At 44.8% G+C, this 13,842-nt stretch overlaps 1 protein-coding gene across 11 annotated transcripts in view; it reads right to left on the bottom strand.

The window, feature by feature from the left end:
• Positions 1-13,842, bottom strand: part of LOC115133659 (calcium/calmodulin-dependent protein kinase type II delta chain) — a 112,976-nt gene that overhangs the window by 97,961 nt on the left and 1,173 nt on the right. For all 11 annotated transcript variants that reach the window (XM_029667144.2, XM_029667130.2, XM_029667132.2 and 8 more), the window contains exon 3: positions 10,988-11,082. In XM_029667144.2, the coding sequence (XP_029523004.1) occupies positions 10,988-11,082 (95 nt within the window). The remainder of the gene's footprint in view (positions 1-10,987; positions 11,083-13,842) is intronic.

The raw sequence follows: 13,842 nt of genomic DNA on the forward strand, positions 1-13,842 counted from the left end.
CCTAGGATAGGATAAAGTAATCCCTCTCACCCCCCTTAAACGATTTAGATGCACTACTGTTCCACTGGATGTCATAAGGTGAATGCACCAATTTGTAAGTCGCTCTGGATAAGAGCGTCTGCTAAATGACTTAAATGTAAATGTAAATGAGAGAGAGAAAGGAAGCTCCTCTAGTCAGACAACCAGTCAAGATGGAGAGAGAGAAAGGAAGCTCCTCTAGTCAGACAACCAGTCAAGATGGAGAGAGAGAAAGGAAGCTCCTCTAGTCAGACAACCAGTCAAGATGGAGAGAGAGAAAGGAAGCTCCTCTAGTCAGACAACCAGTCAAGATGGAGAGAGAGAAAGGAAGCTCCTCTAGTCAGACAACCAGTCAAGATGGAGAGAGAGAAAGGAAGCTCCTCTAGTCAGACAACCAGTCAAGATGGAGAGAGAGAAAGGAAGCTCCTCTAGTCAGACAACCAGTCAAGATGGAGAGAGAGAAAGGAAGCTCCTCTAGTCAGGCACCAAGTCAAGATGGAGGGAGGGAGAGAGCTCCTCTAGTCAGACAACCAGTCAAGATGGAGAGAGAGAAAGGAAGCTCCTCTAGTCAGACACCAAGTCAAGATGGAGGGAGGGAGAGAGCTCCTCTAGTCAGGCACCCAGTCAAGATGGAGAGAGAGAACAAGCCATCACCAGCATCAAGCCTGCTCTCAATTTCCCTGACACTGCATTGGCTGGGTCGCATACAGTAGCAATGGGTCACAAACCGTTCTGTCGCTCGAAGAATAGCTTTTACAGCTACATTATGTCTGTGGACTCTCGAGGTGAATCATGCATCGTTAAAAACACCCTTAATTAGCCTCAGTGTGAACGGTTAATTACCAAGGGAGCGCATGAGGGGCGGCAGGGTAGCCTAGTGGTTAGAGCATTGGACTAGTAACCGGAAGGTTGCAAGTTCAAACCCCCGAGCTGACAAGATCTGTCGTTCTGCCCCTGAACAAGGCAGTTAACCCACTGTTCCTAGGCCGTCATTGAAAATAAGAATTTGTTCTTAACTGACTTGCCTAGTTAAATAAAGGTCAAATAAAAAAATGGAGGTGGCTGGTCTACCACATCCGGGTCATTACTGATGGAGTGGTGCCTGAACATTGACCCTGAAGTTTGTATGAGAGGAACTGATTCCCGGCTCATTAAAGCTCTGGCGTGACAATGTGGCTGATGAACAGAAGAGACGTCATATGACAGATACAAAATGCTACATTGGGGGTAATGTAGAGCAGTAATGTAGCATAAGAGGCAGTGATGACAATCACAGCTTTGAGTTATATACAGTATGATATCAGATGTAGGTTATGAACGCAACACGTGAGGAAACACACACACACACAGGTTCCTCCGCAGTCTATAGACAGGGTTGCACATTTTGGGGAATATTCAGAGGTGGAAACTTTCTGTGGGAATTAACAGAAATATATGCAAATGAATATTAATACCATTTAAATGTAGATGTCTTTTTTGCATTGGAGAGATATATATATATATATATTTACCATATCACATGGAGACAGAAACATAAACCTTATCATAAGTAGACATAATTGCAAATGATAAAATCCCTCCAATAGAAATAAAAACAATTTATTTACGAATTAAACTTTAATTAAATGAGGTGACTCTTCACATGGGATGATTTCACTGAACAACAAAAGATAGGGAATATTGAATGATCCTCAACGATCCGTCGCATCTCCCAAACACGTTTTCAACATACATCTGTAAAATGATAGTCTAGAAACTAAAGCTTTGGTTGTCTTCCTCTCAGGCTTCCATGTCTTCTCCCTGGACCTCCTCAATGTCCACCTCTTGAACGTCAGACTCTTGAGGCCTCATCTTCACTGTCCAACCTTGTTGAGGATAGCTCATTGTCAGGCTGGTTTGAATGATGTCTGTGAGTATAACAGAACTCATACGGCAGGCGACAACCTGAGAAAAATCCAACCAGGATGTGGGAAATCTGAGGCTTGTATTTTTTTTTTAAACTCAGCCCCTATTGTAGATACAGTGGGATATTGGTTATGTTGCACTATCTAAGGCTTCCACTAGATGTCAACCGTCTTTAGAAACTGGTTTGAGGATTCTACTATAGAGGGGCATATGAGAGCTGTTTGAGTAAGTGGTCTGGCAGAGTGCCTTGGGCTTTTGACGCGAGTTAGCTCTCGTTCCATTGCTTTTCTACAGACAAAGGAATTCTCCGGTTGGAACATTATTGAACATTTATGTTAAAAACATCCTAAAGATTGATTCTATACTTAGTTTGACAAGTTTCTACGGGCTGTAACGGAACTTTTTGAACATTTAGTCTGACATTCTGCGCAACCTGAACGCGCTTTTGGATTTGTTTACCAAACGCCCTAACAAAAGAAGATATTTGGACATAACTAATGGACATTATTGAACAAATCAAACATTTATGGTGGAACTGGGATTCCTGGGAGTGCATTCTGAAGAAGATCAAAGGTAAGTGAATATTTATAACGCTATTTCTGACTACCAAATATGGCAGATATCTTTTTGGCTGCTTTGTTGTCTGAATGCTGTACTCAGATTATTGCGTGGTTTGCTTTTTCCGTAAAGTTTTTTTTTTTTTTTTTTTTTTTTTTAAATCGGACACAGTGGTTGCATTAAGGAGAAGTATCCCTCTAATTCCATGTGTAATACTTGTATTCTCATCAACATTTATGTTGTGTATTTCTGTAACTTGATGTGGCTCTCTGCAAAATCAATGCATGTTTTAGAACTACTGAACGTAACGCGCCAATGTAAAATTAGATTTTTTTTATATAAATGTGCACTTTAGCGAACAAAACATATTGTGTAACATGAAGTCCTATGAGTGTCATCTGATGAGGATCATCAAAGGTTAGTGATTAATTTTTATCTCTATTTGTGCTTTTTGGGACTTCTCTCTTGGCTGGAAAAATGGCTGGATTTTTCTGACTTGGTGGTGACCTAACATGACCTAATCATTTGTGGTGCTTTCGCTGTAAAGCATTTTTGAAATCAGACACTGTGGCTGGATTAACGAGAATTTTATCTTTAAAATGGTGTAAAATACTTGTATGCTTGAGGAACTTTAATTGTGAGATTTGTTGTTTTGAATTTGGCGCCCTGCACTTTCACTTGCTGTTGGCGAGGTGGGTCCCACGTATCTCAGAGAGGTTAACTACGCCATCTAATTCCCTGCTCAGCAAGGAGGGGGGGTCACTGACTGCCTGGCCATGTGCCCTCTGCACACAGACACATCACATATGTGGCTGTGTGGAATAAAAATGCATGGCCTGGTCAGGGACAAACCCAGTGCAGCTGGGGTTAACTCCTTCCACCTCACCAGAGACAGCTAGAATAACAGACCCATGAATACATTCATTCAGATGAGGAAGGTAGAATACACTAAGGTGGGGGAGGAGTGAAAGAGAACAGCTACATTCTGCTTGTATTAGGGAGCGTGTAGGACAGACTCGGCTTGGAACATAAGCTAGACTAAAGCACCTGACACTTGCAAGACTGTGTAGCCCGCCGTGGAAGAATGACATGGCGATTGAGAGGATGACTGGTGTCGAGAGGGGATATTCGCAGTGTATATCATACATCTATACGAGTCTCATTACTGCGGTGCGTTTCTACAGGTAGTTCCTGACGCTCACCTCAACACAGAAGACATTTACATGTAACCTCTCTCACAGCAGCCCTAAGGACAGCAAAAGACACCAAGGGTCAGAGGTCAAGGTAAAAAATATATATGATTCCTTGAAAGTTTCCATTCCGTTAGATATCAGAGAGAAAGACAGACACATGACCATAGAAGGCCCGGTGAAGGGTGCCATCGTTCATTAAGAGTGGGAGAGCACCTCTGGGCTCCTGTGGAGTGGCCCCTCTCCCAGACAAAGGCTCTAATTAAGGGAGCCCCCGTCCCCCCTGACTCCCCACTGAGCCTACTGGCCTACTTGCCTAAATGAGGATTTAGACTGAAGCCCCAGGGAAAGGTCACATTTATGGAAATAGACAGATTCATCAGGGACGACAGGCTTTGCTTACATAGATTGGATCCGGGGTTCGATTCAATGTGATACACACAAACAAACGTTGTGTGTGTGTGTGTGTGTATTGGTGTGTGTTTGCACAAATGCAAATCAAAACCTCTTACACATGGTACAAGCTGAATTATTTTGCATTCATTCATGAACTGAAAATCCCTCCTCCCAAGCCCCCTCTGGTAAAAAAACAAAACAGAACAGGAATTCTGAATCAACTTTGATTTTCAGCTGTTTTTTTCTGTATATTATATGAGTGCTGCTACACCTGGCTATGCTATAGTGAAATGGAGGCTTAGATAGCTACCGCTCCATGGGGAGTTCACGTCAGGTCTGAAAATAAACCGAGCACACACCGAAAAATTTGACGCAAACAGGGCTGTTTTAGTCAACTGGAAAATGAGCTTGGAAACAGGCAAAGGAGAGAAAAGGACAGAACTGTTGTTGTTTTTTAAATCACACATGACACATGATCAGTCAGTTTTGTTTTAGTATTAGCGGTGATGGGAGAGTGGATATCTGATAGCCCTAAACACATCAGTCTGGGAAACAAGCGCTTGTGTGTGTATTGAGTGGTGCATAATCCATCGCGGTTATCATTCACAATGAGAAGAGACACTAACTAATTCATATTGATGGCGGTTCCCTCTTTAGAGTCAAGCGATCGATAACTTATCCATCCCCTTGGCAACAAACAAAGCATTTCATGGTTTTATCTAAATGACGAAACAGTAAATCAAAAGACCTGCCACCTCAAAAAAAATATATATATATTTAAGACAAAACATATGGATTTCATGACAAACAAAAACAGACGCATATAGTCTTTCCTGAAAGCACAGGAGACTGCGGTTGAAACCCTTCCTAGAGACGCCAACCCCGTGGTGAGACCAGATTCCATCTCTGGGATTTTCAAATCAAATTGTATTTGGCACATGCGTCAAATAAACCAGGTGTAAGACCTTAGTGAAATGCTTAATTACAAGCCCTTAACCAACAATGCAGTTAGGAGGCTATATCAATGTGGAGGCTATATACAGGGAGACCAGTACAGAGTCAATGTGGAGGCTATATACAGGGAGACCAGTACAGAGTCAATGTGGAGGCTATATACAGGGAGACCAGTACAGAGTCAATGTGTCAATGTGCGGGGGAACCGGTGTCGAGGTAATTGAGATAATTATGTACATGCAGATAGGGTTGTTAAAGTGGCTATGCATAGATAATAACAGAGGGTAGTAGCAGCGTGAGAGGGGGGGGTTGCACAAATAGTCTGGGTAGCTATTTGATTAGCTGTTCAGGAATCTTATGGCTTGGGGGTAGAAGCTGTTTAGAAGCCTTTTGGACCTAGACTTGCCGCTCCTGTACCGCTTGTCATGCGGTAGCAGAGAGAACAGTCTATGACGAGGGTGGCTGGAGTCTTTGGCAATTTTTAGGGCCTTCCTCTTACACCGCCTGGTATAGAGGTCCTGGATGGCAGGAAGCTTGGTCCCGGGAATGTACTGGGCCGTACGCACTACCCTCTGTAGTGCCTTGCGGTCGGAGGTCGAGCAGTTGCCATACCAGGTAGTGATGCAACCTGTCAGGATGCTCTCGATGGTGCAGCTGTAGAACCTTTTGAGGATCTGAGGACCCATGCCAAATCTTTTCAGTCTCCTGGGGGGAAATATGTCGTGCCCTCTTCACGACTGTCTTGGTGTGCTTGGACCATGCTAGTTTTTTGGTGATGTGGACACCAAGGAACTTGAAGCTCTCAACCTGCTCCACTACAACCCCGTCAATGAGAATGGGGGCATGCTCGGTTCTCCTTTTCCTGTAGTCCACAATCATCTCCTTTGTCTTGATCATGTTGAGAGAGAGGTTGTTGTCCTGGCACCACACAGCCAGGTCTCTGATCTCCCCCCTATAGGCTGTCTCATCGTTGTCAGTGATCAGGCCTACAACTGTTGTGTCATCAGCAAACTTAATGATAGTGTTGGAGTTGTGCCTGGTTGTGTAATCATGAGTGAACAGGGAGTACAGGAGAGGACCGAGTACACACCCCTGAGGGGCCCCCGTGTTGAGGATCAGCATAGCGGATGTGTTGTTAGCTACCCTTACCACCTGGGGGCGGCCCGTCAGGAAGTCTAGGATCCAGTTGCAGAGGGATGTGTTTAGTCCCAGGATCCTTAGCTTAATGATGAGATTTGAGGGCACTATGCTGTTGAACGCTGAGCTGTAGTCAATGAATAGCATTCTCACATAGGTGTTCCTTTTGTCCGAATGTGAAAGGGCAGTGTGGAGAGCAATAGAGATTCTTATGTTTGTTTAAGCAATTTCCCTTCGACACGCCGGCTAATAACATGTTCCGATGCACATGTGGCCAAGGCGTAGTGGCTTCCTGTCGTCATGTATCGTTCATGCTGTTCTGGTCTCTTCCCCCACAACTGTTCTTGTCACCGTTTGGCAGAAATGGAATGAAAATAAAAACCTGGACTATATTTAGCGATTCGTCGATGCGACCCAATTTAGGCTACAAATAAATATATTTGATTGATTGATTTGGTCATTCATTGAACATTGTGCAGTCAAATATAAAATAGCTTTGCTAAGGATCTATGAATAGTTTGCTCATTCTGATAGTTCATCACTGACAGACACCATCTCACTCGATCCAGCTCTTCCTCATCTCCCTCCCTCGGTTTCTGTTGTTTAAATGACATATTTTTAGCCTGCCCGTGAAACGCTCAGTCGGGGGGGGGACTGCCAATACACACACGTTCTCCTGACGCCATACCAATCGTTACATCTTTTCATTCCTCTGGTGTTCTAGAACTGCTCGGGGAATGCTCCAGCTTAGTAAAATATCCAGTGTGCTGATTGGCTCTGTCATGTAAAGCATTGAACTTCAGACACACACTATTCTGTAAGATGAGGGCTAAATGGACTGAGGGCTTTGCTCTTACACAAATACAGATTTACAGGAAATAAAACGAAACACTGTTTGTGACTCAACCCCCCCGTCCGTGAGTGTGAGAAGAGAGCAGAGAGCGAGAGAGACAGAGCGAGAGAGACAGCGCGAGAGAGCGAGGATAAGAGAGACCGAGAGAGAGCGAGCATAAGAGAGACCGAGGAGTGCAAGAGAGAAAAAGGAGAGAAGAGCAACAGACAGAGAAAGAAGAGCGAGAGATGGAGAAAAAGAGAGACATACTTAAATACCTCACAGGAGGTATACATGGAACAGAGTGAGAGAAAAAAAATCCCTCACACCTTGGGGAACCTTACAGCACAGTGAGTGCCCCAGATCCCCATATTAGACAGAGCTTTGGGGTGATTGAGTCATCTGTATTCATGCTGGTGTGAACATTCCCAGACACCAAGGTCAGCCATATTGGTCAGGCCGGGGTGACTTGTATTTATGGTGGGCTGTGTGCACGTGTGGAGAGGGGATTCTCAGTCTGTCCTTAACCCGCCGCTGGGCCAATTGTGCGCCGCCCTATGGGACTCCCAATCACGGCCGGTTGTGGTACAGCCTGGAATCGAACCAAGGTCTGTAGTGACACCTCTAGCGCAGACGCAGTGCCTTAAACCGCTGCGCCCCTTGGGAGCCCCCAATTAACCCATAATGTCTGTGTGGGTCTACACCCCTTTCATTAGCAGACAATGAGCCTGACAATGAGCCTGGTAGGATAGCCACAACTTTATGACATTCAGTTGGCTTCAAAAACACATCCTTCCTCATCTAACCACAAAGCAAGAGGCACAAAAACCTATACATACTAAATGCTAACCAATTTATAGAAGGGGGAAGTCACCAAGTGAGAGACAAGAAGAAGTGCAACAAGTCAAAAACACTCCCAAAGCCCATGCATTGACATAAGTGTGTGAGGAGATATAGGTCTGCACCTTCAACACACCTCCACACAGCGAGCCAAAAGGAGTGTGGGTTACCAGGGAGGGTCTATTCCCTAAGGAGTCCTACTATCGCACGAGACTCTGAATTTAGCCTCCCGTCTATCAGAAGTCACACGACCCACTTTGGGAATCCCCAGCGCAAAGAGTAACCTTGAATGTCCGAACTGTAGAACTCATTCCCTCAAACATAAAGTAAGACGGCTGTTATTAGATCAGTGCTCGTGGTGGACACAGAGAAGGGGGGGGACACACATATAGGGACAGACTGATTTGCTAACACATGATCTAACTAAGTCAATACAGAGATTAGATTGCTGAGGTGTTGAATAGAGGGTGGCACAGAGAGGGTTGAGAAAGTGTATTGGTGTTTTTTCCCCCATGATTGATCCCATTCTAGGATTGGCTCCACTGAGCCACGCCCGGCCCATACCCGAGAGAAGATGAGAGGCAAAAGGAGCGGGGAGATAGAGGGAGTGAAATAAATTGCAGTGAACCAAAAACCAATCCACTGTCTATATTTCTGTGCTTTGATAAGGCTTTAATAAACACCCTATAGGGGTATAGATAAAGATCACCCAATTGACAACAATATACAGGTTGGCAGAAGTAGATCACCCTGCATCCCACAGCTGGGATGTAATACCACCCCGGTGTCATGGCTAAATTCCCAACCTGGCCCCATTCCATCATGGCCACCTAATAATTCCTCTCATTCCTAATTGGGAAAATCCTGTATCACTCCTCACCTCGATAGATGATGAGGTGGGCGTGTGGTGAGCGTCCAGGCACAAAAATGTTTGCTGTGCATTGTGAGTGCTGCACATTGCTGGTGGATGAGGTGAGTTTGAGAGGTTTGGTTAAATGCAGAAGACACATTTCGGTTGAATGCATTCAGTTGTACAACTGACTGGGTATCCCCCTTTCTAGTATGTTCCTCCAGTCCTGCCCCTGGTATCTGACTGATACACAGACCTGGGGTTTCCCTCCTCCAAGGTCACCTTCAGCTGAGGAAGGGAGAGATCTCTCCTCCTCATCTCGCCCCACTCGCTTTATCTCTTAAATTCATTCCATTTCTGTCTCTCACAAAATCTTGCACATCAACTCACTTTCCCTCACCCATCTCTCCTCCCATTCCAATTTATTTCACTCCCTCTATCTCCCCGCTCTTTTTGCCTCTTTCATCTTCTCTCGGGTAGGGGCCGGGCGTGGCTCAGTGGAGCCAATCAGTCAAGCCAATCCTAGAATGGGATCAATCATGGAAAAAAAACACCAATACACTTTCTCAACCCTCTCTGGGCCACCCTCTATTCAACACCTCAGCAATCTAATCTCTCTTTACTCTCTGTACCATAAAGGGGATTGTGTAAGGAATTTGCTACAGCTTCCTCTCTCCAGCTATATTCTCTATCCAGTTATTCGTGTTCTGTTCTAGACATAGCTCCTGTCTGTGATACCAGTACATTCCCTTTTTTTAGTCCTAATCATCCCGCCCTCCCTCCCTCCTGTCATTTAGTCCTAATCATCCCTCCCTCCTGTCATTTAGTCCTAATCATCCCTCCCTCCTGTCATTTAGTCCTAATCATCCCTCCCTCCTGTCATTTAGTCCTAATCATCCCTCCCTCCTGTCATTTAGTCCTAATCATCCCTCCCTCCTGTCATTTAGTCCTAATCATCCCTCCCTCCTGTCATTTAGTCCTAATCATCCCTCCCTCCTGTCATTTAGTCCTAATCATCCCTCCCTCCTGTCATTTAGTCCTAATCATCTCTCCCTCCTGTCATTTAGTCCTAATCATCCCTCCCTCCTGTCATTTAGTCCTAATCATCCCTCCCTCCTGTCTCTTCGTCCTTACTTGTCTGTGTATGTGTCTGTCTGTCTGTCTGTCAGCAGCCCATTAAGGTTTGTGGAGGGATAATCAGCAGCACCATACAGACAACGGGAGCCCCGGCCCACGCACCAACCCAACCCGCTCCCCACAGCTGCCTCAGAAAGAAGGAGAGAGAGAAAATAAGGGGGAAAAAAACAGACCCAAGCTACTTCCTGGACAGGCAGTCCATTCTACAAAAGCAAGACTTTGTATAGTAGAACCAGGATATAGACCCAAAGGTCTTGAAGAATGCATTATTTCTACTACTGGCAGTATCCCTTCAGTTACCCCATAGTGACTGTGGTTGTGACACAGAAGACTACACTGTGACTCATGTCAGAAGTCAAAGCAGGTTAACTGATACCAGTATGAGAGTCATAACCTTGCTTGGTGTTTTCATCCCTCGCAAGGGGCACAAGGAAATAAAATGATAGAAGAACTGTAAAGACAGTTGGACATAACCCTGAGCGAGACTTCCCCAGACGTGGTTTGCCTTACTACATCAAATTACAGAAATGACTCATGTTCATACAGCTATGACTGTACATTGTCCACTAAAAAGTAAGCAGGAGCGAAATGTGGGGAAGTTGGAGGGCAGGTCACTTGGTTAAAAAGTGCATGAAGTCCAAAAATCAAGGAAATGTTGGAGATTTTTCCTGTCATTGACTGGTAGACTAAGACATGTGACTGCTCAACATTGCGACACAAACCAGAACCACATACAGCATTCCTCTGGGTAACGTCATTTTATCTGCTATTTACTGACAACTATGTGATAATAATGGGTGCTTCTCTACAAATGCATCACAGGAGGTTGGTGGCACCTTAATTGGGGAGGACGGGCACATGGTAATGGCTGGAGCGGAATGGTATCAAATACATCAAACACGCTGTTTCCATGGTTTCTATGTGTTTGATACCATACACTCCGTTCCAGACATTATTATGAGCCGTCCTCCCCTCAGCAGCCTCCTGTGAACTGCATACTAATGTAATTGCCATATTACCATGTAATGCGAAGAAAAACGCCAGGTAAAAAACTTACAACCATCACCTTTTTGTTTCTCACTGGAAACTTTTGACAGGGAGCTTTGGGGTATTCAGTCGTGTTCAACAAAAACTGCCAAGACAAGGTAAAGACACGGTAAAGACACCTACCCCGAGCAGATAGCTTCTTAGTGTTGATGATTTTGGCAGCATACTCCTGTCCGCTGGAGATCCTCATACATCTTTTCACTATGGAGAAAGCTCCCCTTTAGGACACACAAAGACGGTGATGAGTAGACGATCAAACTGACATGTTAGAACAATAGTGATGGCGTCTTTTTGTCGCCACTAATTTCGCCATGGTTCGTTTTTGAACAAATGCTGAAAATAAGGTCTGGTAAACACAGGCTTTGGAGAAGTTATACATTTTGTTCCATCGAAAAACCCTTTCCTTTCTCTATAGAGTGGTGAGGAGGAATCTACCGTGTCTGGAAGGGACTTCACCATACATTTTCTGGATTCATGTGCACCCAGCTATATCCTCTCCCAGATTTGTTTTCCCTGACTAAATTTGCTGGCTAGTTGAACTATGCTAATTTTTGTCCACATTGCCAAACTTCATAAATACTGCACCCTCAACTTCAAAACTCATTTTCTAGTTATACAATCATGTAACTAATACATTTGCTGAAAATAAACTTAAATGATTTATTGTTTTGTTGAATAGTCATGACTGGTTCGAGCTATCTGTTCGAGTCGTAAGACAACAGTGGCGAATTACATAATTTCCGGGTTTTAGGACTGCAAGCTATATATGGCAAGATAGCGAGCTCTGTTAAGCGCTAGCTTGTAGTCCTAACACTCGGAAATAAGACATGTCAGGTTTGTTCAGCCATTCCTAATGAATAGGGAATGAATAGGGTTTTGGAATAAACGCCAAAAATAAGGTCAGAGGTTAACACAGGCTTAGGAGATCTCATACTTTCTGTTCTATGAGATAATATCAGTCAGTTAACATGACCTTTATGAATTATGAAGCCTTTATGTGCTTTTTATCATTACATCAATTCTCCAACATTCACAAAAAGTGTCGTTACCCAAGAAGGCAAAGGTAACTGAACTAAATGACCATCGCCCCATAGCACTCACTCCTGTCATCAGGAAGTGCTTTGAGAAGTGAGTCAAGGATCATATCACCTCCACGGTCACCCTAGACCCACTTCAAATGTACCTACCGCCCCAATGGGTCCACAGACGATGCAATCGCCATCACACTGCCCTATCCATCTGGACAAGAGCAATACCTATGTACGAATGCTGTTCATTGACTATAGCGCAGCATTCTACACCACAGTACCCTCCAAGCTCATCATTAAGCTCGAGACCCTGGGTCTCAACCCCGCCCTGTGCAATTGGGTCCTGGACTTACTGACGGGCCACCCCTAGGTGGTGAAGGTAGGAAACAGCTCCACGTCACTGATCCTCAACACTGGGGCCCCACAAGGGTGTGCGTGCATACCCCTCCTGTACTCCCTGTTCCCCCATGACTGCATGGCCATGCACGCCTCCAACCCAAATCATCAGGTTTGCAGACAACAACAGTAGTAGGCTTGATTACCAACAACAAGACAGCCTACAGGGTGAGGGCGAGGTGAGGGTGAGGGCACTCGGAGTGTGGTGTCAGGAAAACAACCTCTCACTCAACGTCAACAAAAGGAGACGATCGAGGACTTAAGGAAACAGCAGAGGGAGCACACCCCTATCCACATTGACGGGACAGCAGTGGAGAAGGTGGAAAGTTAAGTTCCCCAGTGTACACATCACAGACAAACTGAAATGGTCCATCCACACAAACAGTGTGGTGAAGAAGGCGCAACAGCGCCTCTTCAACCTCAGGAGGCTGAAGAAATGTGCCTAGTCACCTAAAACCCTCAAATTTTTACAGATGCACAATTGAGAGCATCCTGTCGGGCTGTATGACCGCCTGGTATGGCTACTGCACCACCCACAACCGCAAGGCTCTCCAGAGGGTGGTGCAGTCTGCACAACGCATCACCGGGGGCAAACTACCTGCCCTCCAGGACACCTACACCACCCGATGTCACAGGAAGGATAAAAAGATCATCAAGGACAACAACCACCGAGTCACTGCCTGTTCACCCCGCTACCATCCAGAAGGCAAGGGTCAGTACAGGTGCATCAAAGCTGGGACCTAAAGCTGAAAAACAGCTTCTATCGCAAGGCCATCAGACTGTTAAACAGCCATCCCTAGCACATCACTGCCTACACACAGACTTGAAATCATTGGCCACTTTAATACATGGATCACTAGTCACTTTAATAATGTTTACATATCGTGCATTATTCATCTCATATGTATATACTGTATTTTATACCATCTTGCCTATGCCGCTCTGTCATTGCTCATCTATATATTCATATTCCATCCCTTTAGATGTGTGTGTATTAGATAGTTGCTGTGTAGTTGTTGTGGAATTGTTAGATTACATGTTAGATATTGCTGCGTTGCAATAACATCTGTTAACCATGTGCATGTGACCAATACAATTTGATTTGAAGATTATTATTGAACAAAATGTAGAAAATCTCCTTAGCCTGTTTGCCACAGACCTTATTTTCGGCGTTTATCCTAAACTGCCTTTTATTTTCCCCATAGGCTTTGTCCAACGAACCATGTATTTGACCTGATGCATACAACTCCAAAGAAATAGGGATATACTGAAAATATGCATCTAAATATTTCGTTTATTTGCGTCAATGGTGTACACAATAATTCAAGTTTTAGTAGTCAAACTCAGATGGAGATGGCCGTGAGAGGCCCATGCTCAGTGGACCACTGTGGAGAGTAGGCCTAGGCTAGAAGATGCAACCTCACGCTGGAAAAAGCACTGAAGACCGCGTAAGTGCAAGTGACCTAATTGTCCCCAACCCCGCAAAGCCGCCCGTGCTTTGCTGGTAAAGTAGGGCAGGCTACAGTCAGTAATGTCAAGGGATTCTTCTCAGTC

The sequence above is a fragment of the Oncorhynchus nerka genome, linkage group LG8 (genome assembly GCF_034236695.1).
Source record: "Oncorhynchus nerka isolate Pitt River linkage group LG8, Oner_Uvic_2.0, whole genome shotgun sequence".
Taxonomy (NCBI): domain Eukaryota; kingdom Metazoa; phylum Chordata; class Actinopteri; order Salmoniformes; family Salmonidae; genus Oncorhynchus; species Oncorhynchus nerka.